A 23835-nucleotide genomic window follows, 5' to 3' on the forward strand; every position below is an offset into this window, starting at 1 on the left:
TCAGTCATGCCACACTGTACCCAAATTACTTTTATATCCTAGAGCTTTCTTTTGGTGGTATTTACTAACCACTGGGAAGGAGATGAGGGGGTCATTGTGAAGGATAAATGAGGTGAAAGTGTTATTATACTGGATGGAAATGAGATCTACAGCTTACACTCAGAGAGGAGTCGGGGTTGAAAGGCCTAAAAACAAAAGATCTCATACTAAAATTAATGTAAATAGGGGGTAAATAGGCTGCTGCCTATGATCTATTGATTCACTCTTCTTTCCTCTGTTGTGAAAGGATGGAGGGGAACTCTCAAATGTAGTAGTAGTAGTAGTAGTAGCGTTTACCTTTGTGATTGCTGTGATTGTCATTTACAAGGCACGGCACAGAACCACTATGGTCTGTGCATTTTGCCTGTGAGCTGTGCCATCTGATAGTGTGATTACAGACAGATGTAAACAGAGCACATCCACCAATCCACCATTTTTAAAACTAATGATGGTAGTCAAGTGCTTAAAGTGTAACTATAGACTTTTTTTGTTTGTTTTTTTTTTTTTAGATTTGGTGAACGGTTAAAACCACTGTCAGTAATTTTGTTATCGCTGTCTGTGACCCCCATTAGGTAGGTTCATTCTCTGCTTGTTCTGGTCACCAGGAATGAATGTGAGGGTAAGCCCTTGTACACACGGAAAATGTCAGATCGGCCCGTGTTGTCGGATAATCCGACCGTGCGTGGGCTCGATCTGACTTTTTCCGTCGGAATGTCAGACCAACAAAGTTTGGAAGCTGGATATAAAATTTTCCAACAACATGATCCGATTGGACTTTGTCCCATCGTTTGTAGAAAATTCCAATCGAACAAAGTGCCACGCATGCTCAGATCAAATTACGAGACCAAAGCTATTGGCTACTAATCGGAACGAACGAACATCATCACGTTCCGAACAATCGGATTTTCCGACAACTTTGTCCGACTGTGTGTATGCAACACCAGTTTCGGACAAAATTTGGTGATCGGAATGTCCAACTGTGTGTACAAGGGCTAAGTCCACACATTCGAGGTACCACCAGAACAGGAATGGAGGGGGAATATTGAAATGGAGACATTTTGTTTCTTGACAACCTTCTAAGGATTTCCCTCACATTGAGTCTACAGGACAGGAAGTGAAGATACAGATATCAAAAAGGGAAATCCTTTCAACCATTCCACCCTATCCTAAATTATAAATATAAATTCAATCTTCACGTGTGATCTAAGGTTTTATAAGGTGTATGGCAGTTAACGAATATCTAAACCCAACATTTCATATTCCTGATATGTGCCTACTGTTCCATGTACTTTTAAACGTATCCTGTTCCCTTTTGTATTGCTTCCTTTGTGTGAAATCCCTGGTGTTTCTGGCAGTCCTTCTGCTTTCCTATTAAAAACTGACCACACTAAGCAGGAGAACACACCGTGGTCAGTAAATACATTGGGAATAGTTACAAATTATTATTTCAATTCTTTGGCTCCAACAAAAAGGCATAGCAAGTAAACTTTATTTATCATTGCACCTTAAATATACCAGGCTATAAAACTAAAACAAAAAATTCCTGTATGTTACACAGAGTAAGGCAGGAGAGAATGCCCTTAGTGTGTGCCTAACTCGCAGGTAGTGCTTGTAGAGCATTGTGAGGACCTTAGGGGACAGGAGATTCCAGATCCTGGTCAAGCAGCAGATCAGAGCTGAGACATGGCAGTAAAAGGTGAGAATTGTACATGGCGCTTTGTATATGACAAGCAGTATTGCCGCAGCTCATAAGAGGTATGTATTAAGTATAGCATCCTGTCATATATAACTTTATATTGATGTTTAGATTCACGCTTAGTTCAGTGCTGCCTGACAGCAGTTTGTGAAATAATACAATTCTACTTGTCAATAACGCCCATGGCTTCAAGATTGTATGATGTGCATGGCATTCTTAGAAAAGTCCAATTCCTTTTTTCAAGCTTAGTTGTTTCCATGCAGGTAAAGCTGAAAATTCTCCCCTGGTCATCCCAAACGTATCAACAAAGTCATGGTCTGAAAGGTAGTTCTGGAATGTAAACACAGATAATTACAAATGAGAGAAATAAAATGTTATTTATTTTTTGTTACTACTAGCCACAGACAGCATTCAGATAATCTAAACCTTTTCAGCAGTCTTCCAGTCATCTTTCTATGGCGGGGTTATGCAATTAGCGGACCTCCAGCTGTTGCAAAACTACAAGTCCCATCATGCCTCTGCCTCTGGTCATTATGCTTGTGGCTGTCAGAGTCTTGCTATGCCTCATGGGACTTGTAGTTCTGCAACAGCTGGAGGTCCGCTAATTGCATATCCCTGCACTATGGCAATATAAGGATAGGACTCACACACCAACAGCTTTTCTCCATAGAAAAGGCCATGACAGCCTGGTACCTACAGTGCCTTGAAAATGTATTCATTGGGATTTTATGTGATAGACCAACAAAAAGTGACACGTAATTGTTAAGTGGAAGGAAAATTATTATTATAATTTTTTTTACAAATATCTGAAAAGTGTGTAATAAGTGTGATGTGCATTTGTATTCAGCCCCCTTTACTCTGATACCATTAACTAAAATCTAGTAGAACTAATTGTCTTCACCTAATTTAGTAAATAGAGTCCACCTGCATGTAACTCAATATCAGTATAAATGCAGCTGTTCTGTGAAGCCCTCAGAGGTTTGTTAGAAAACCTTAGTGGAAAAACAGCATCACGAAGGCCAAGGAACACACAAGACAGCTCAGGGATAAAAAAAAAAATATCCCAAGCTTTGAGCATCTCATGAAGCACTGTTCAATCCATCATCCGAAAATTGAAAGGGTATGGCACAACTGCAAACCTAGGCCGGGCAAAGAGAGCATTGACCAGGGAAGCAGCCAAGAGGCCCATGGTGGAGGAGCGGCAGAAATCTACAACTCATGTGAGAGAATCTGTCCACAGGACAACTATTAGTCTTGCACTCCACAAATCTGGCCTTTATGAAAGAGTGGCAAGAAGAAAGACATTGTTGAAAGAAAGCCATAAGAAGTCCTGTTTGCCGTTTGCGAGAAACCATCTGGAGGACACAGCAAACGTGGAAGAAGTCAAATGAGACCAAAATGTAACTTTTTGACCTAAAAGCAAAACGCTATGTGTGGCAGAAAACTAACACTGCACATCACCATGAACACACCATCGCCACTGTGAAACATGTTGGTGGCCACATCATGTTGTGGGGATGCTTTTCTTCAGCATCTTCAGGACAGGGAAGTTGGTCAGAGTTGATGGGAAGATGGATGGAGCCAAATACAGGGCAATCTTAGAAGAAAAGTATGCAAAAGACTTGAGACTGGGGCGGAGGTTCACCTTCCAGCAGGACAACGACCCCAAACACAGCCAAAGCTACAATGAAATGGTTTAGACCAAAGCATAGTCATGTGTTAGAATTGCCCAGTCAAAGTTCAGACCTAAATCCAATTGAGAATCTGTGGCAAGGCTTGAAAATTGCTGTTCACAGACACTCTCCATCCAATCTGGCAGAGCTTGAGCTATTTTACAAAAATGTCACTCTCTAGATGTGCAAAGCCGGTAAAGACATCCCCAAAAAGACTTGCAGCTGTAATTGCAGCGAAAGGGGGTTCTACAAAGTATTAATTCAGGAGGGCTGAATGCAAATACACACCACACTTTTTTCACATATTTATTTGTAAAAAAAAAAATTGAAAACCATTTTATCATTTTCCTTTCACTTAACAATTATGTGCCACCTTGTGTTGGTCTATCACATAAAATCCCAATAAAATAAGTTTTTTGTTGTAACATGACAAGATGTGGAAAATTTCAAGGGGTATGAATACTTTTTCAAGGCACTATACTTGTACACAGATGTTTCAATATGCTAACAAGCATTTCTATGGCTCTTAAAGTCATACTAAACACACACAGTTTAATTTACATTGTCCCGTCTATTTCTGTGTGTGGACCAGCTTTTTCCCAGGCTGTATGCAAGGAAACATAAGCAGGAGGAAATTCTAGAATCCTTTGCTGCTGGTCACATGTTAAAAAAACAAAAAAACTGCCTTTGGGATACAGAGTAAAAATAAATATTTTATATCAATAAACTGTTTTGAATTGCCATACAAATATATATATATATATATAAATTCAAATTGTTATCATTTTTTGCAATAACATGGTACGGGTGGATTTCTGTACAGTCACAGGCTCTATCAAGCCTCTCCAGCCTGTGTCTTAAGAGTGAAGCCTACATCAATCTACATGTAATATCTAACCTCCATTCTGTTTAGCTGGTTAGTGGACATAGAGGAGGAGGGAAGGAGTAGGCTGTCATTTACCACTGTGTAAACGCACAGATATGTGACTCTGTAGTCACATGGGCTGCACAGATGTGATAGGGAGGAAATGCTAAGCATAGAAACTCACTGAAAACTGAGCATGTGCAGAGCTGCCAACACTGCTCTGCAAAATCCCAAGCTGAATTGGGGACTTGGACAGAAGGGGAAGATAGAGAACAGCAGGATCAACCAGGTTTTTTGCAGGATACAGAAAACGAATCTCATACTGGCTGAGTGAGTATGAACAGCATGTAATACACCATTTATTGATAGTTCTTTATGATGTGGGTTTAGTAACATGTTAAAGGCTTGTTTTGTTTTTTCTTCTTTTAACATCCAATTGAACCTGCAAGACTTATGTTTGTGTACTGATGCGCAGTCATGTTGGAACTAAGGGGTCAAGCCCAACCTCTGAAAAACAACCCCACACCATAATCCCCCTCCACCAAATGATTTGGACCAGTGCACAAAACAAGGTCCATAAAGACATGGATGAGCGAGTTTGGGGTGGAGTCCTGAAGCCAATAGAACATCTTTGGGATGAATTAGAGTGGAGACTGCGAGCCAGGCCTTCTCCTCCAACATCAGTGCCTGACCTCACAAATGCGCTTCTGGAAGAATGGTCAAACATTTCCATAGACACGCTCCTTAACCTTGCAGACAGCCTTCCCAGAAGAGTTGTAGCTGTTACTGTATAGCTGCAAAGGGTGGGCCAAATCAATATTGAGATGCCATTATATACTCAAGACTGGAATTCCATTAAAGTTCATGTGCGTGTAAAGGCAGGTGTCCCAATACTTATGACAATATCGGGTATATCAAGTTCTCGTACTCCATTCATCGCCTGACCTCACCTCTTTCTTTGTGGGATCCACGCCTTCTGGCAGCTCATGTTTTTGTTTGCCTTTTAAAGCATCAAGGGGAAAACACTGATAGACACTGTTCGCACTTGGGGAGCTGGGGGACAGCACAACTCCATTTGCTTCCTGTGAGATACAAAGCATAGTATTATTTTACAGTACTGTTCATGCTTGTAAGCCTCCCTATTCACTGCCTGTAGTGGATACAACCTTTTCATTTGCATTTACCCCTTCCAAACTACACACTGCATATACAGTATACATATTTCATATACATATCAGTATTCATATTTAATAATCATTTATTGATATGAGCTATTTTGCTGAAATGTAGATTAAAGCCACGATCGGACTTTCCAACGGGAAATGTTCGATGTCAGGCTGTTGTCGGGAAATGTTCGATGTCAGGCTGTTGTCGGGAAATGTTCGATGTCAGGCTGTTGTTGGTAAATGTATGCTCCATTGGACAATTGTTGTCGGGCTTTCCACCAACAAATGTTGGCTAGCAGGTTTTCAAATTTTCCGTGGACAAATGTGTGTTGTCGGATTTTTCGAGCGTGTGTACACAAGTCCGGCGGACAAAAGTCCAAAGTACAAAAACGCATGCTCGGTAGCAAGAATGAGCCAGAAGCGGTCGGTCTTGTAAACTAGCATTCATAATGGAGAATGGAATCTCCAAATGTAGCGTACATTCTCTTCTTCTTTAATGGGATAATAATGAAGCTGCTTTACTGGTGATACTGATGGAGTTATTGCAAACAAATTTTCAACATCTTTTTTTTTTTTTATGTTATCAAGAATAATATTATTATGCTTTTTTTTTTTTTTTTTTTGAGCAAGTTACCACCACACCATTATTCCATAGTTTTTAAGATCAAAAATACAATTATTTTGGTGTCCCTTGTCAATTTTACATTTAAAAAAAAAATGTAACTGCCTACACCTAAGCTGTCATTTGAAGTAAAACACATAGACAAGTATTATTCTACACAATTTTTTTTACTGTGCATTAAAAAAAATAAAACAAATAAAATTAGACATGCGGTCTGCCAATAGAACTTGACCAAAAAGTGCATTCTATGCATCCAAAAATATAGAAAATATACCAAATCAAATCATTATTCAACCAAAAAAACCATCAAAGCAATAACACCAAGGCCAATAATAAATAACACGTTATCTCCTCCGATTCTGCAACATGTCTGGTTGATGAATGGCCATTCAGAAATGAAATGAAAAGCGCAAAATGAAAAGCGCAAAATTAAAAGCACAAATCAACACTCAACAAACTTCTACTAACTCAAAATTAGCAGAAGGAGCCCAAAGGGTGGCGCTAAAGAGCTGAAAAACCACCCAGTACGTCACTACGTTAGTAATTGTTGGCCAACGATTGTGTGGCCATGTGTATGCAAGACAAGTTTGGTGCCAACGCCCTTCGGACAAAATTCCACGGTTTTGTTGGCCAACAATCCAATCGTGTATACGAGGCTTAAAAAGTCACTGCACATGTTCTACCTGATGTGCGAACTACATTCAGCAAATTTTTAATGATCAATGTACTTTTGTGGTCCTGGTTTACTAGAATGTGAAACGAAGAGAATATCACATACAGTAACTGGAGGTTTTAAGTTAACACAATTAACGCCTCTTCAAGACATCTGTGCTGATCAAGCTGTCAGTTCTAACCTGGCTGTCATGCAGATCCAGTGGCTTCAAATGAGTCAATGCCCTGGAACAGGTATTCAACAGGCAATGTCATAGTGTCAGGAAGATCCTCCTCACGGACGTCCGAGCGGCGAAAGTCGCAGAAGATCTCTTGCCCAGTTCCAGGAGCGTTACCGCGATCGGCGGTGCGCGCGTGCACGTGCGCGCGCGCGTGCGCATGCACGCGGGAGCGCGCACGCGGGTGCGCGCGCGGCCGTTTGACGCAAATTGGCGCCAATAGCGCTATTTAAACTGGATCCATGCCTCACTGCCTTGCTGCCTGATCAACAGCGTTCCTGTGCGTCCTGGTGATCCGTATCTGAATCTGAACCTGAACCTGTACCTGTACCTGTACCCTGATCCGTATCGAACCCGGCTTGTTTCCGATTCTGCTGTTTGCTGCCTGCCCCCCGACTTTGGCTTGTACCCGACTACTCTTCTGGATTCCGTTTCTGTATCTGATCTGCCCGCCTGTGCCTGACCTGGACTGTTACACCATCCGTCAACTGTAAGTTGCTTGCTGTTGTACTACAGGACACCTCCCAGTCCTCCGCAATATTTGGCTGTACTCCTTCTGTGTTTGTAGCCTTCTACCTTTGGCCACAGACTACTGGACTCTTCCGCTTCCGCTTATCCATTGCACCTGCATCCGTTGTTGGACTACAATACCCCTCCGTTGTTTGTCACCTCCTGCAATCACTTGTATGCCGTTGCTGGACTACAGGAACCCTTCTGCTGTCTGCTGGACCTTATCTCACCTTTGCCTGCATTCAGACACCGGACTACAATACACCTCCTCCTTCAACGGTCTTCTGCCTTTACCATCTGCTATCCAGTCAGGCACTTGTGCCCCTCTGTGCTCCTGAGCCCCTGTCACCACTACCAGGGTCTCTCGAGTCAGAGGTCTACGAGAGGCCACTCCCTGCACTCCGGGCTCTGCTTAAAGGTACGTGACAGTATCAGGCAGCCATGTCTGAGCCCACGCAGGGAGATTCGGCCATGGATGATTTATGCCGTCATCTTGCTGGACTTACCCAGGCTGTTAAATCTCTACAAGAAGGCTATTCTCGATTGGAAGAGCGTGTCCAGGTCCTATCTACCACAGGCCCTACCGTGTCGGGAACTTCTTCTGCGCCATCAGTGGTTATGTTACCCCCTGAACCCAAGGTCCCAACTCCGGAGAGGTTTTCGGGAAATCGCAGCAAGTATAGAGCTTTTCGCAATGCCTGTGAATTGTTTTTTGCACTTCAACCCAGAACTTTCTCTCTAGAATCCACTAAGGTGGGTTTTGTTATCTCCCTCCTACTGGGTGAGCCCCAGGCTTGGGCCCACCGCCTTTTGGAGCAAAAGGAAGCCTGCCTTAATAACCTGAATACCTTTTTTCAAGCCATGGGTTTGCTCTATGAGGATCCTCAACAGGCGGCCACAGCGGAAGCAGCTTTATATTCTCTTCAGCAAGGCCGCAGAGCGGCAGAGGACTATGCGTCTGAATTTCGGCGCTGGAGTTCCGATACTACCTGGAACGATGCTGCTCTGCGATACCAGTTTCGCATGGGACTCTCTGAACCTCTAAAGGATGAATTGGCCCGGGTGGGTGTTCCAGCAACTCTTGAAGCCCTTATCAACCTCTCCATCCAGATAGACAGACGCTTGAGAGAACGGAGAACAGAACGCACTGCCGGGCCGTCCCGACCAGTCTGGATGTTACCCCGTGTACCTAATTCCCCTGCACATCCTGCTGCTGACACGCCTGAACCCATGCAACTGGGCTTACTTAGACCAACGCTCACCACCGAGGAACGACAACGCCGGCAGCTCAACAATCTGTGTCTTTACTGTGGAGAACCCGGACATTACGTGAGATCCTGTCCTGCCAAATTCCGTAAGCATTCTTCTGTATCTTCTCCTGTTTTACCTGCTGTGCCTAGTAATGCTACTCACCTGGCTGTTCCCGTCTCTCTTCAGCTACCCGGAGGGAACATTCAAGTCCCCGCAATAGTTGATTCTGGAGCGTGCAGTGGATTTATGGACTTATCGTTTGCCCAAAAGTTCCAAGTGCCCTTACGGCCCAGGGCGAAAGGGCTGTCTGTACACCTTGCCGATGGGTCAGCTATCAAATCAGGACCAGTGACACAAGAGACATGTCCTTTGACTGCTACTATTTCCGGTAACCATCAGGAACAACTCTGCCTGGACATTATTGAATCTCCCCTTTTCCCTATCATACTGGGTATGCCCTGGCTTCGGGCACACAACCCGCAAATAGACTGGTCCACCGGAAACATTTTCTTTTTCTCCCCCTATTGTCGTCAACACTGCTTTCAAGAATCAACGAAGGTTTCACCCCATTTAATGTGCATGGAGACCGATGTTGAGACTCGCCAGCACGTTCCTGAGACCTACCATGACTTCCTGGACGTGTTCAGCAAGAAGGGGGCAGAAACACTTCCCCCTCATAGACCCTACGATTGCCCAATTGAGATCCTTCCCGGAGCCGAAATCCCTTTCGGGAGAATATTTCCCTTAACAGAAGTGGAATTGGAGACTCTCAGGACTTACATTGACGACAATCTGAAAAAGGGGTTCATACGTCCTTCTACGTCCCCAGCTGGGGCAGGAATCTTTTTTGTAGAAAAGAAGGACCATTCTCTCCGCCCTTGTGTTGACTACCGGGACTTAAATAAAGTTACAGTCAAGAACCGGTACCCACTGCCTTTGGTACCCGAATTATTCCAGCGCCTTGGATCAGCTAGTATCTTCACAAAATTGGATCTTTGCGGAGCCTATAATTTGGTCCGTATCCGAAGCGGGGACGAATGGAAGACTGCCTTCCGCACCCGCTTCGGACATTTTGAATATCTCGTAATGCCCTTTGGGCTATGCAACGCTCCTGCGACTTTCCAGCATTTTGTGAATGATATCTTTAGAGATTTTCTCGACCTGTTTGTTATAGTATATCTGGACGACATCTTAATTTTCTCCCCCTCTCTGCCAGCTCACAGGGAACACGTTAAGAAGGTTCTCACTCGGCTTCGCCAACACGGCTTGTACGCAAAACCTGAGAAGTGCGAGTTTGAACGTCGCAGCATTCAGTTTTTGGGGCTGATTATTTCGGTGGATGGAATCAAGATGGATCCGCAAAAAGTTTCGGCCATCCTGGACTGGCCAGCCCCTACTGATAAAAGAGGAATTCAACGCTTTGTGGGGTTTGCGAATTTTTATCGAAAATTCATCAAGGGATTTTCTACAATCATCGCTCCAATCACCAGATTAACGAGACAAGGTATCAAGTTCCAGTGGACTCCGGAGGCACAGGCCGCATTTTCTTCCCTTAAAGAACAATTTGTATCAGCATCTGTCCTGAAGCATCCTAATTCTGCGCTACCCTACATCCTTGAGGTGGATGCATCCGAAGTTGCAGTGGGAGCAGTCCTTTCTCAGAGACAGGGCCCAAAGGCTTTATTGCACCCAGTGGCGTTCTTCTCACGTAAATTGTCTGAAGCGGAAAAGAATTATGATGTCGGGGACAGGGAGTTACTCGCTATCAAAGCCGCACTTGAGGAATGGCGCTATCTCCTGGAGGGAGCAGCTCATCCCATTCTGGTATACACTGACCACAAGAACTTAGAGTATTTAAAGACTGCTAAGAGGCTGAAGCCGCGTCAGGCCAGATGGGCACTGTTCTTTACAAGATTTTCCTTCCACATAACCTATAGGCCCGGATCAAAGAACACCAAACCCGACGCGCTATCCCGGATGTTCAGCGAACCCGAAGTTCTTCAACCCACAGACACCATCCTTGCGCCCGGAAATTTCCTTATGCTCCAGGAAGATCTTCTATCCCAACTTAAGCAGGCTTCATCTTCAGCTCCACATCCCTCAAACACCACCTTACTCTCTAGCAATAACTTGTTATGGCATGAAAACAAGATCTACGTGCCCCAACAACTACGGGTTGCTGTTCTCAAGTCTTGCCACGACCACAAATTGGCCGGTCATTTTGGGGTACACAAGACCGCCGAACTTCTCCAACGCACCTTCTGGTGGCCTCAGCTGCTAAGAGACTGTAAACTTTATGTTGAATCTTGCATTACCTGTACCCAGAACAAGAGTAGCAAGACCAAAGCCTGGGGGTTGCTGAAACCACTCCCCATCCCGGAAAGGCCTTGGAAAATGATTTCCATAGACTTTATTGTAGAATTACCTCCGTCAGAAGGCTTCACCACTATCCTTGTGGTGGTCGACAGATTGTCCAAAATGGCTCACTTTCTGCCCATGAAGGGTACACCTTCTGCCCCTGAGACCGCAAGGATCTTCATTAAGGAGATTGTAAGACTCCACGGTATACCTGCGAACATTGTTTCCGACCGAGGGGTACAATTTACATCAAAATTTTGGAGAGCTTTATGTAAGTCCTTGAAAATTGATCTTTCGTTCTCGTCTGCCTATCATCCCCAGACCAACGGCCAGACCGAACGAACGAACCAGACCCTTGAGCAGTATTTGCGGTGTTATTCTTCTTTTTCGCAAGACGATTGGGTATCCCTTTTACCACTTGCCGAGTTTTCCTACAATAACTCTGTTCATTCTGCAACTAATCAATCTCCCTTCTTTGCGAACTATGGTTTTCACCCTCAGTTCTTATCAGCCAATATCCCAGAATGCACGGTTCCAGCAGTTCAAGAAACTTTGGACTTTTTCTGCACCAATAACAAGTTGCTTCAAGAAACGATGGCAAGAACTCAAGAACGCAACAAAGCAGTTTTTGACAGAAAGAGGAGAGGGGAGCTCGACCTAAAACCCGGAGATTTGGTTTGGTTATCTACTCTGAATCTAAAATTAACATGCCCATCTAGAAAACTGGGCCCAAAATTTGTGGGTCCTTTCCCAATTTCCAGGAAAATTAACAATGTGGCTTATGAGCTGAAATTACCAGAATCGCTGCGTATTCACCCAGTGTTTCATGTGTCCCTCTTAAGACCTTCAATCCAGGATCCCTTCACCGATCGGAACGTGGGCCCTCCTGAACCTGTGCTTATTAATGGTGAAGAGGAGTTTGAAGTAGAAGCAATTTTGGATTGCAGAAAGAGACGCAACCAGGTACAGTATCTGGTGAAGTGGAAGGGGTATGGTCCAGAAGAGAACTCCTGGGAACCAGAGACTGGCATCCACGCCAAGAGGTTGGTTCTGGCATTTAAAAGATCTCACCCAGGTAAGATTTCCCAGTTGGGCATCCGGAGGCTGCCCATTGGGGGGGGCAATGTCAGGAAGATCCTCCTCACGGACGTCCGAGCGGCGAAAGTCGCAGAAGATCTCTTGCCCAGTTCCAGGAGCGTTACCGCGATCGGCGGTGCGCGCGTGCACGTGCGTGCGCGTGCGCATGCGCGCGCGGCCGTTTGACGCAAATTGGCGCCAATAGCGCTATTTAAACTGGATCCATGCCTCACTGCCTTGCTGCCTGATCAACAGCGTTCCTGTGCGTCCTGGTGATCCGTATCTGAATCTGAACTTGAACCTGTACCTGTACCTGTACCTGTACCCTGATCCGTATCGAACCCGGCTTGTTTCCGATTCTGCTGTTTGCTGCCTGCCCCCGACTTTGGCTTGTACCCGACTACTCTTCTGGATTCCGTTTCTGTATCTGATCTGCCCGCCTGTGCCTGACCTGGACTGTTACACCATCCGTCAACTGTAAGTTGCTTGCTGTTGTACTACAGGACACCTCCCAGTCCTCCGCAATATTTGGCTGTACTCCTTCTGCGTTTGTAGCCTTCTACCTTTGGCCACAGACTACTGGACTCTTCCGCTTCCGCTTATCCATTGCACCTGCATCCGTTGTTGGACTACAATACCCCTCCGTTGTTTGTCACCTCCTGCAATCACTTGTATGCCGTTGCTGGACTACAGGAACCCTTCTGCTGTCTGCTGGACCTTATCTCACCTTTGCCTGCATTCAGACACCGGACTACAATACACCTCCCCCTTCAACGGTCTTCTGCCTTTACCATCTGCTATCCAGTCAGGCACTTGTGCCCCTCTGTGCTCCTGAGCCCCTGTCACCACTACCAGGGTCTCTCGAGTCAGAGGTCTACGAGAGGCCACTCCCTGCACTCCGGGCTCTGCTTAAAGGTACGTGACACATAGTTTGTGATCTACTCATTCTGTTTTAGTATAAATGACTGAATCAGCACGACAGCCAGGAAAGTAGCATTTTTAGGAGGGTTTAGCAGTGGTGGCTTTTTTTTTCCCCTCTCAGTACAGGTGTTGTTTAATTCACTTTACTTCACACTTTAGTAAATTAGACCATGTGAGTGGGATAACCCGACAAAGGTATTAACCAGGGATGTAGATACATCAGTTTGCCATTGTTGCCAATACAAAGCACTGTCACATGGGAAGGCTAGAATACCAGTGCAAACTCCTCTTTAGGTTGTGTTATAGTAGAATTGTTAGAACATTACCCTTGTAATCCTCTCTATGGCTCCAGTATCGCCTAGTTCTTTCTTCAGTTCTTCATATGATTTACCACTCTACAGGGAAAAAGGGAATGACAAAAACTGTGTTTATTTAAAATATTTCATTTAATATTGTAAAATATGATGTAAACAGACAATTGGAATTCTATTTTTTTAATCTGAGTTAAATTAGTTTACTGTATGTCCACGTTTTACAAACACGGCCCAGTCACGTACCATAACCTTTAAAATGTCCAAGTACTGCTTGTTCTCCTGCACGTATCCGTTCTACTCAATTTTACTGTTACAGTATTGGCAGGGGCGGACTGACCATTCAGCCACTCCGGCACTGCCCGAGGGCCCTGGGCCACTAAGGGGCCCCATCAGGGTTGCCAACCTCAGTAAAACCAGGGACAGTATGTAAAAATCTGTGTTTTATTTACACCTGTCTCTGCAATGTCCCTTACCGACATCCTTTTGGTCTAAAAATCCCGAGATTATAGCTGCCCCACCTCTCCAGTACCTTCTCAGCCAATAGAAACATGTCTGTGTATACTGTGTGGCCCCATAATCTCTGATTGCCTGGGCGCCCCATAATCTCCAATTGCCAGGGGGCCCCATGAGTTGTCAGTCCACCCCTGAGTATTGGTTTAACCGCTTGACTTTTCACTCCACTTTTCAACCTACATTAACCAAAGCATCATCCATAAGCTCACACGCTTACCTGCACTTCATTACCCTCCCAAAAAACTCTCCTTCAAGAAAGTTGTTGACCCGCTAGTTCCCTGTGGGCATTATACATTTCTAGTATAGCTATTTTTTTTATTTTTTTCTTGGTACTTCAGAAATGATGTTAATAAAATGCTTGTCTCTGCATTGTATTAGGAATTCCATAATGAGGAGAAAATCTTTACGATGTACTAGATCTTACACTCCATTTGAGTGGATCCCAGGCCAGAAACCACCCTCTGAAGTTGGGGGGCTCAAATCCCTGTTTGATGATTAGAATGGGTGTTTCTGAGTCTCTGCAACTAGGATGAGTGTTCAGATATTCCAGAGCTGTCACTGGTGCCTCCTTCTTCTCAACTTCATTGGCCTCTGAACCAATCCACAGAAATATCTGAAGGAAACAAGTATACTGTCAAATCACTATCCCATTTTTGACTATGTTTAGTCTTTAGTACGTGACAAAAGTGGCCAGTCCTTGGATACATACTGTAAGTCCACATATTCAACATAATTGATTAGCACAGGTAAATAATTACACTTATATAATAAATTAACTTAATTTAATTGTAGTATGCTCTCAAATTAAATTGACTTTGCATGAACATTGTCTGTTATGTGCCGGCCTTGACAAGTCATTAGCAGTCTTCTCTGACCTGATCCCATGTGTCCAGGAGCATGACATCAGAAGGGTCAAGATCATCTTGGTTAAAATCTGTGATGTCAGTGACAATAAAGCGTCCAGTCTTGTTGGAGCATTCAAAGAGCCGTGGTTGGACATCATCAGTTACCTTCTGAAGCCTGGTGGAAAAACGTAGACATTAAATAGAAATACAACATTCTGTTATTGTCAGGGTAAAAATCTGTAAAATTTGTTGTTCTTCTGCACCTTAAAAGACCTGGCAGGTTTCTAACTTGTATTTGTAACTAAATAATGTTCTGAACTATAATGGGATGTGGTGTTATGACCCATCTATCAGTCTATAGTGTATTTAAGGCGTTATTTTAAATAATACATCAGACATTGGCCTTATTTGCACAGGCATACAGATCTAGACACCCATGCAAAGGGACATCTTCAGCCGTGCAGAATGCATAGGTCTTCCTTGCAGCCCTTGAAATCAATAATAGGCGGCGAGCTGCATGGATCTGCACAAATCTCCAAGAGCATCCGAAAGAAGGAGTGGCTGGTCCATAAGGGGCGCTGACCCCCTAGTTTGCATGCGGGGTGCCGGATTCATGGGTTTCCATAAGTTATTTTTTGTTTGTTTTTTTCAAGCCACATGATTAGAGCCCGGGCTCTAATTGGCCTGAAAAAGGTTGGGCTTGGGGCGCAGTGCTCTGAACCTCAAACCCCCCCACTTGTGACACTAGCAAATCAATATTTGCTATTGTCTTCCCGCTTCTCCTTCTGGCCAATGAGGACAGGAGGCAGATAGGGTTGGCCGAGATAGGGTTGGCCGGGAGGAGAAGCCGAGGAAGCTGCGGAGGGGCTGAGTTCAGGGGGGACCATGGAGGGCTGAGTTCAGGGGGGGCCGTGAAGGGCTGAGTGCAGGGGGACCCTGGAGGGGTGAGTGCTGGGGGTGGTTTGTTTGCCCCCCCCAAAAAAAAATCCTGCATGGGTGAAGATTGCCGTTTGGATGGGTGTATGGAGCAGTATGCCCATGTGAATAAGTCATTCTCTAGATTTCCTTGCTCTCAGTCATCACCTTCATTTTTTGTTTGAGTTTTTGTTCAAAGAAAATACTCACTGGAATTTATAATGATTGACAGAGGTAGAATTCACGAAAGTATCTTTAATGCATACTAAAAGTGTTGAAGAATGCACTAAATTCATATACCTGTCTAGAACTTGTGGCACATCAGGAGCCAATTTCGAGTACTTTTAGGATGCACTTGAGACACTTTTGCAAAATCTGTCTGAACCAGTTTTTCTCTCAGTACACCAACAGAGAGTTGGTCCTAATTAGCTTGACTTTTACATTTGGCGCATTCAAAGCAAGTGGTGCATCCAATGCTACACAATTTAAAAATGGCGCATGTTAGAACTACCTGAATTTGGTGCATGGGTCGCTGTCAGAAGCAAAAGTGTTGCAAATGCTTCATGAATTTAGTGTGATGCATTAACAAGCGGAATTAATGCCAGAAAAGTGGGGCAGCAGCTTAATTGAATTCCCCCCTGTGTTCCACATTACAAGCACAGCACTAGAATCGTGACTAAAGCACATCTGCCTAATTTGTATTTCCGCAAACTTGTTGGGCTTGGGCAAAACTTTCTGGACCATGGCTGTAAGATGGAGGGCAGAAATCTGAGTTTGTTAAATGTGAGCAACCAGAACAAGACTGTGTACCTTTTGTCACTGGCATATGGGGCTTTGCCACCCAGAGTTTCCCAAAACTGTACAGTCTCCTGTCCCTCTGCCAGAGTCTCCTCAGAACCAGCAGATAAAATGGCTGCCAGTTGCTTGGCCATTTCTCTTTCATCTCCACTTGACCCCTGTGAAATAATTCAGAATGTACAGATATGTCATTAACAATATTTAGATGTGTCTAAGAACCTCGTCACAAACACAACATAGGGACATAGTCAAAATGTTTTTGTGATGGTTTTCTAAATGTTTTAGAGTAGTCTTAAAGCTAAACTCCAGGCAGATATAAAAACATTTAACCACTTGAGGTCCACGCTATAGCCGAATGATGGCCACAGCACAGACCTGAATTTCCGGGAGGCCGTCATAGGACATCCTCCCCTTTACGTGCTCCCAGCATGCCCCCTGCAGGGCGCGCAGCCCGCGCTGTGATCACCGAGTCACCGACACTCGGGTGATCACCAATCCGAGTAAGGGGCTGGTCCCGGCCCCTTACCACGTGATCAGCTGTCATCCAATGACAGCTGATGATGTGTATAAATAAAAGCTCAGTAACCGGCTTTTTTTTCTCCTCATGCTGACAGCGTGAGGAGAAAAAAAAGCCAATCACCGGATTATGCTCAAGGGACATCGGTCCCGAAGAGGAAGGAGGCACATCTGCCTCCTCCTCTGTGCCTCCAAGTGCCACCTGCCATTACCCACAGTGCCCACCACTGCCACTTACCAATGCCCATGAGTGCCACCTATCAATGACCACAAGTGCCACCTATCAATGCCCACTAGTGGTGCCACTCAGTGCCACCTAGCAGTGCTGCCTTTGTTTAACCCATCAGTGCCCATCACTGCCAGCTATCAGTGCCACCTATTAGTGCCACATCTCAGTTACCACCAATGCCACCTATCAATGCCCTTCAGTGCCACCCATCGGTGCCTACCAGTGCCGCCTATCAGTGCCGATCAGTGCAGCACATCGGTGCCAATCAGGGCAGCCTCATCAGCGTACATCAATGAAGGAGAAAAAATACCTGTTTGCAAAATTTTATAACAAAATATAAAAAAATAAATTTTTTTATTTTTTAACAAAAAATAAAAACCGCAGAGGTGATCAAATATCACCAAAAGAAAGCTCTACTTGCGGGGGAAAAATTATAAATATTTAATTTGGGTGCAGTGTTGTATGACCGCGCAATTGTCATTCAAAGTGCGACAGCACTGAAAGCTGAAGATTGGTCTGGACAGGAGAGGGGTTTAAGTACCAAGTAAGCAAGTGGTTAATGCAATTTTATTTTAATTTAAGCATAATGAAATGCATATTTAAATTAAACCACTGTAAGTAATTAAACCTGATTTGATATAAGGCCCCAGTGTTAGCTTCTATAGTAGTTCTAGTGGCCAATCAGACGTGGTTTACATATGCACTGACAATGAACATACGGACAGGAGGAGAGAAGAGTGTGACCAGAGGGGTGAACTGCTCTTGTTCTGTCACTTTCCAACCACAAGCTTGGTGCAGAGAAGTCACCTAATGTTACAGTTTTTTTGTACAGTTTGGAAGGACTGTGTTTATCTTAGACTGGAATGGATGGAGAGAAATACAATACAAAAAAATATATATATTTTTGTAAATAGTGCTAGTGGAGTTGTTCCATTATAATCAAGCTCACCTTTCCATACCACAAGTAGTGATCAGTCTGGGTTTTCAGCAGGAAAACATCATTAGAGTTAAGAGAAGATGCATATGCAGGAACCTCTATAGCTTTGGTATTGGAAGGTTCTGTGCCGTGAATCTGAAACAGTCTGACAGGTGGTTCGGGATCCTCATTTCCCTTGCGGGATGTGCCCCCCTATACAATAAAGCATAATACAAGGGTTAAGAAAAGCAATAGATAAAGGCTTCATGTTTCATTTGGCCCTCTAGAGTATGTCTCAGGATTTATTTATTTTTTGTTGTCTTTTATCTCATTCCGTAGCCTTTGGGGTACATTCACACTTGCGGATATATATATATATATATATATATATATATATATATATATATATATATATATGAAATATACTGCCTGTACTGACTGAATACAGAGTTTACACAGTATATATATAGGCGATGCTGAATGCAGTGGGAGCATGGCACCCTGCCCTTGGCCAATTATGGCACTCACTGAGGAGTGTGCTGTGATTGGCCAAAGTATACAGATCAGGTGTATGCTTTGGCCAATCATCATACAGCAATGCACTGTAGTCTTGCAGTGCATTATGGGGCGATAGAATTTGCCGGTGAATGCCCCATAAAATTCACTGTTCGGCAAACAGGCAAATACCTGATGTTTGAGCCGAACTTACCTTTAACTCAAACTCGAAGCTCAGCCCTACTCACAGTGCTTCAGCACACTAAGGCCGGGTTCACATATGTGTGGCCACTGTTCCCAACATGGGGTCCGGTGCGTCCCTATTCACTGGGTTCAGATGCGATTCAGGTCCGAATTTTTGCCTGAATTCGCACCTGAACCAGACCTAAAAAACGCACAGGACTCTTTTGGAATGCAGACAATGGCCGCCCCAGACCTGTGGGAACCGGCTCCATTGTGAGCCGGGCATACTCACAGGTCATGCGAATTGGATGTGGGGAAACCCAAGTCCAATTTACGCATATGTGAACCTGGTCTAAATGTCATCCACATTAGGTTTAGATCTACTATAAGTCAATGGTGGGACAAAATCATGATAGGGAACATTTTTTTTTCCCTAGGTAATGGCTGCTTTTACTCTGTGTTAAAAAAACAGAACACTCTAAACTTTAAAAATACACTGATCTTAGTTTAAATCCTACCTCAAATATAACCATCTTTCCTTTAAAGATGGCCATGAAGTGTCGAGGCTCCTTTCCCATGCACACTCGCACCTGTACCGGCTCTCCTTTAAAATCTTGATCGACTTGAACAGCCAAGAAGGCAGAAGCCGCTAACTCATCTTGTGATGCATGGCGACCCTACAATTAAGACAGCAGCGTAAGAAATAGCAAAGAAAAACTTTGTGAGCCTTCCCAAACACAATAATTTCAACTAAATAAAATACCTCAAATAGTATCTGGATTGCTAGACAACTCTTATGTTGTTTTTAAAGTACACCTATTAACAAAGGTTAACAAATGTACATACAGTATAACTCAGGAGATAGATGTCCAGTCTAGATGCCAGGAGGTATGTACAGATAGCCAGGAACATGTCCTTCCACTGATGGTAACAGAAAATGCTCAGAAGAAAGAAGATGGTATTTTTTAGGTACATTGGCTAACTAATTCTAGAATTTGTCCAGCTATGCATGTTGTCACTATTACCAATAACTCAGGTTCTGTTTTTAGTAATAGAGGCCAGTGAAGCATGCAGTTGGTAAGAAGAGGAGTATGCTAGCAAGACTGCCATTTGTAATGTTAAACTTTGGAAATGTTTGATACATAAGAAAAAAATGTGTCAGCTGTTGCTTGGCATTGGTTTTATAGCTGATTATTGCCCACACAACCCATAAAGTCATTTTGACTAAACATATACTTGACTGATCCTGACAATTGAGGGGTATTTTAATCAACAAATAGGAAATGAAAATTTTGAGAGTATCAAGTTAGAAAGAATTTGTCAAGCTAGACCAAAGTGGCCATCACCAGTTCAGGATATTTCTGCCAGAGCTCAACAAACATCTCAGACAGTCAGAAGACGCTTATTATAATACATAGAAAATAAACTCAGCTGTTTGCTCTGCTATAAGGAAAAGCCCTCACAGGTATTGCTATCACCATTAGGTGAAGATTAATTCAGGTCTCAGCACTATGCAAACAATTCAAGGATGGACAGCTGTCTATATGATTTTGACCACAAACAGGTGATATATGTCCATTTATGGCCAAGATGTTTAGATTACAGAACTCCTGTGTTTCAATCTCATTTTACCAACAGAAGTGTAACTAATGACATGATTCCATTGGAGTACCATACCATATTTCTCTTGTTGTGGCTTCTGCTGGTGGCTAAAACCCCTTTAAAAATATACATTCTTGTAGGAAAGGGTTTTCTGACTGACTTACTGTTCTACATGTGCTACCTCAGATCACACTCACTGTAGATGATTTCAGCTTAGATTTACCTGCCATATGTAGAGTATATAGTGTGGTTTCTTGTTCAACTGGTAAGTGTAGAGCACCAGGTAACAGTCACCTCCATAGAAAAAGCCATACCACTGAGGATCCACTGGAACCATCTCCAAGTTCTCTATTCTCCACACCTAGGAAAAACATCTTTGTTAGAGTAATGTGAAAACTCCATGCCACAATAGTGATCCATATTCCAATAGTGATTCCATATTAAACGTACCACCTCTATGCCTCAAGACTTTTATTGTAAACCTACCTGTAATTGATTGCCTTATGAATGATGTAAGTGAAGCACGTTCCTATATGTGCAATATTTTTAAATTGAAATGCTATTTGTTGCTGAGCATTGTTGAATTTCAGAAGTATTAATCATCTTGCTTCAAGAGTGTAATATTATTCCAATTACTGTGACCCATGAAGAACAATAGAATAGTAATCTGCAAATAGAGTGGCTTTCTGCCACAGATGTTGACCTGTTGGCCTTTCCATGAAACCAAACCTGGCTCTTTTCTGTAGCATACAACATATTGCAGAAATACGTTGTACTCTAATAGTTATATTAAACAGGTATAGAATCTGGATATAGAAAGTAAATACTAATTATATAGTGATTCTCATCATAACATCAACCCTCTTACCTCAACACTTCCACTTCCATCATCTACCATGCGCTCCTGAGCGGCCATTGCTGGCTTTGCATGAAGTAGGGAAGCATCAAATTTCTCTTGGCTGACCTTGGCTGAAATATACATTGATATATGATTTAATGGTGAGTCCACATAAAAATGTTATGTTGGTGTTTTAATGAAGGATGATGAGCCAAATTGTATCTTGACTTTTTTATTTAATCTTTGGAAACCAAGCGACAGTATTTCATCCAGGACTTGCTTATGAGTCAACATTATATGTAGGAGTGTAACATCTTCCTCTTACATTCTGTTTAGTAATAAAAATTTGTTTTCTACTTCTTGCTCACATAATTATTTTGTATTAACATTCTTGAGCAAAATGTCATTAACACACTAAAATGTATGTTGTTATCACAATAGTGGCATCCTGAGAGGCAGCATTATTGAATCTATGATGTACATCAGGGGTAGGGAATCTATGGCTCTTGAGCCAGATGTGGCTCTTTTGATGGCTGCATCTGGCTCTCACCTCTCAATCCGCGGATTGCATGGTGTGCTGATCTGTGGATTGAGCCCATAGGAAAGGCCGCAGCTTCGGCCTAGCTCCGGAGCTGTGGCCATCTTGGTACACCCGGTGGTGGCCTAGGTGAGCGGCGCACTGATGTCATCATCACCCGCCATCAACCCACATGGGTTGGTCACATGGTGACCCCGCCCCCTTACGATGTCATAGTCCCCATGTGACATCAACCCATGTGACCAACCCATGTGACATATACCATGTGACACCGCCCCATTGTCACTATATAAGTGGCCGCGCAGCGCGGCTCTGGCATTCCGGCCGGAGAGAGCGACGTGTCAACATCTCCTGGAGAAGAAGAAGAAGAAGAACAAGAAGAAGAACGGAAGGCGACCGGAAGGCGACAGCGGCGACAGAAGAACGGGCCACCGCCTGTAAAAGAGCTATAAGAAGGCGCGGTGGCCCGGCAGAAGAACCGAAGAGGGGGACAAGACCCCCGAAGTCGGGAGAAGAGGCCGGCGGCGGGGAGGAAGAAAGCCGGACTCCTCCGCTAGCAAAAGAGCTACAAGAAGATAGCGGAGGAGTCCGGCGAGAAGACCCCCGAAGACGGAAGACCCCCGGAGCTGTGCAATAAAATATTTTATCTCGTGTGTTGTGGTTTTTTTTTGGGTACTTTTATTTTACAGGTGAATGGGTAGGGGTACATTGTACCCCATACTCATTCACATAGGGTGGGGGGCCGGTATCCGGGGGCCCCCTTATTAAAGGGGGCTCCCGGATTCCGATAAGCCCCCCGCCCGCAGACCCCGACAACCAACGGCCAGGGTTGTCGGGAAGAGGCCCTTGTCCTCATCAACATGGGGACAAGGTGCTTTGGGGTGGGGGGGCCGCGCGGCCCCCCTTCCCCAAGGCACCCCCCATGTTGAGGGCACGCGGCCTGGTACGGTTCGGGAGGGGGGGCGCGCTCGCTCGCCCCCCTTTCCTGGCCGGCCGGGTAGCGTGCTCGGACAAGGGTCTGTTGTGGACTTTGGGGGGACCCCCACGCCGATTTTTTTCGGCGTTGGGGTTCCCCTTTAAGTCCATACCAGGCGGCGGGGCCCGCGACGTCTCCTTCGCGGGCCCCGCCTACCTGGAGACGCGCTCGAAATGAGCAGACTTTCCTCAGAGCGGGAACAGTTTGCTCATTTCGAAAGTGGCCTACACACGGGCGGACTGTCCGCTCAAACCAAGTTTCAGCGGACAGTTTTTCGGAATTTCCGAAAAACTTTGTTCGTCAAACTGTCCGCTGAAACTGTCCGCTGAAGCCCCACACACGAGCGGACTGTCCGCTGAAACACTGTTCAGCGGACAAAGTTGAGCGAACAGTCCGCCCGTGTGTACGCGGCCTTATAGGTCATAAGTCTCTAGAAACGTTTGAGGGCCACAGATATCCATATTCAAAAAGTAACCCTTTCTGAAAAGGAAGCATTGAAGCTGAAAGCTGATGTCCCATTATGAAGATGCTAGTTGTTGGCTTTCAAATTAAATATGAAATTTATTCCACTGAAAACCACTTATTTGTATTTTCAGCTGTACAGTAAATGAATAATTGAAGTCCCTGAAAGAAATGACTCACTGATATTCTGTGCTCTAAGTATAGCTGTTTACTAATAGAAATTGTATTGTATTCCAATCATTTCAATTCCTTCAGCTTCACGCCTAATGATGGTGAATTATTAAGTATCAAAATGACAGCTGCTTGTTTGGTATAGGCAACAACATTTTGTTTCCCTTTGCTCAAGTTTTTATAATGGTAAGTTTGCTACGGACTCTACTCACCAATCTTACTGCCACTGAAAGTCTTCCCCAAACCCACCGATTGGTCTTTCACTGTCCACTTCTGGAAAAGCTGTTTAAACATGGCAGATTCAGCTCCATCATTAACCATCTCTACGTTGGTACTGTGCGGATAAGATTTCATTTTAATGAATTCCTGTTCAGATCAATAAAGGAAAAATTACCACTGTGGTGATCTCAGATATGCAATTACCAATGCTCTATTTCCAGTAATAGATTGCCCAGC

General features: G+C 44.1%; 1 protein-coding gene across 2 annotated transcripts in view; it reads right to left on the reverse strand.

Moving 5' to 3' along the window:
* Positions 1-1499: 1499 nt before the first annotated feature.
* The window catches only part of AVIL (advillin), a 70274-nt gene continuing 47938 nt past the window's right edge, over positions 1500-23835 (reverse strand). For both annotated transcript variants that reach the window (XM_077483662.1, XM_077483663.1), the window contains exons 10-20: positions 23592-23745; positions 21263-21363; positions 20618-20755; positions 19311-19469; positions 18148-18327; positions 16466-16611; positions 14771-14915; positions 14320-14508; positions 13395-13463; positions 5224-5355; positions 1500-2065 (exon numbers count right to left, since the gene is read on the reverse strand). In XM_077483662.1, the coding sequence (XP_077339788.1) occupies positions 1952-2065; positions 5224-5355; positions 13395-13463; positions 14320-14508; positions 14771-14915; positions 16466-16611; positions 18148-18327; positions 19311-19469; positions 20618-20755; positions 21263-21363; positions 23592-23745 (1527 nt within the window). In that variant the 3' untranslated portion in view covers positions 1500-1951. The remainder of the gene's footprint in view (positions 2066-5223; positions 5356-13394; positions 13464-14319; positions 14509-14770; positions 14916-16465; positions 16612-18147; positions 18328-19310; positions 19470-20617; positions 20756-21262; positions 21364-23591; positions 23746-23835) is intronic.

Source organism: Lithobates pipiens, unplaced genomic scaffold (genome assembly GCF_037356315.1).
Source record: "Lithobates pipiens isolate NorthernLeopardFrog02 unplaced genomic scaffold, aLitPip1_a1.2 Scaffold_16, whole genome shotgun sequence".
Lineage (NCBI taxonomy): Eukaryota > Metazoa > Chordata > Amphibia > Anura > Ranidae > Lithobates > Lithobates pipiens.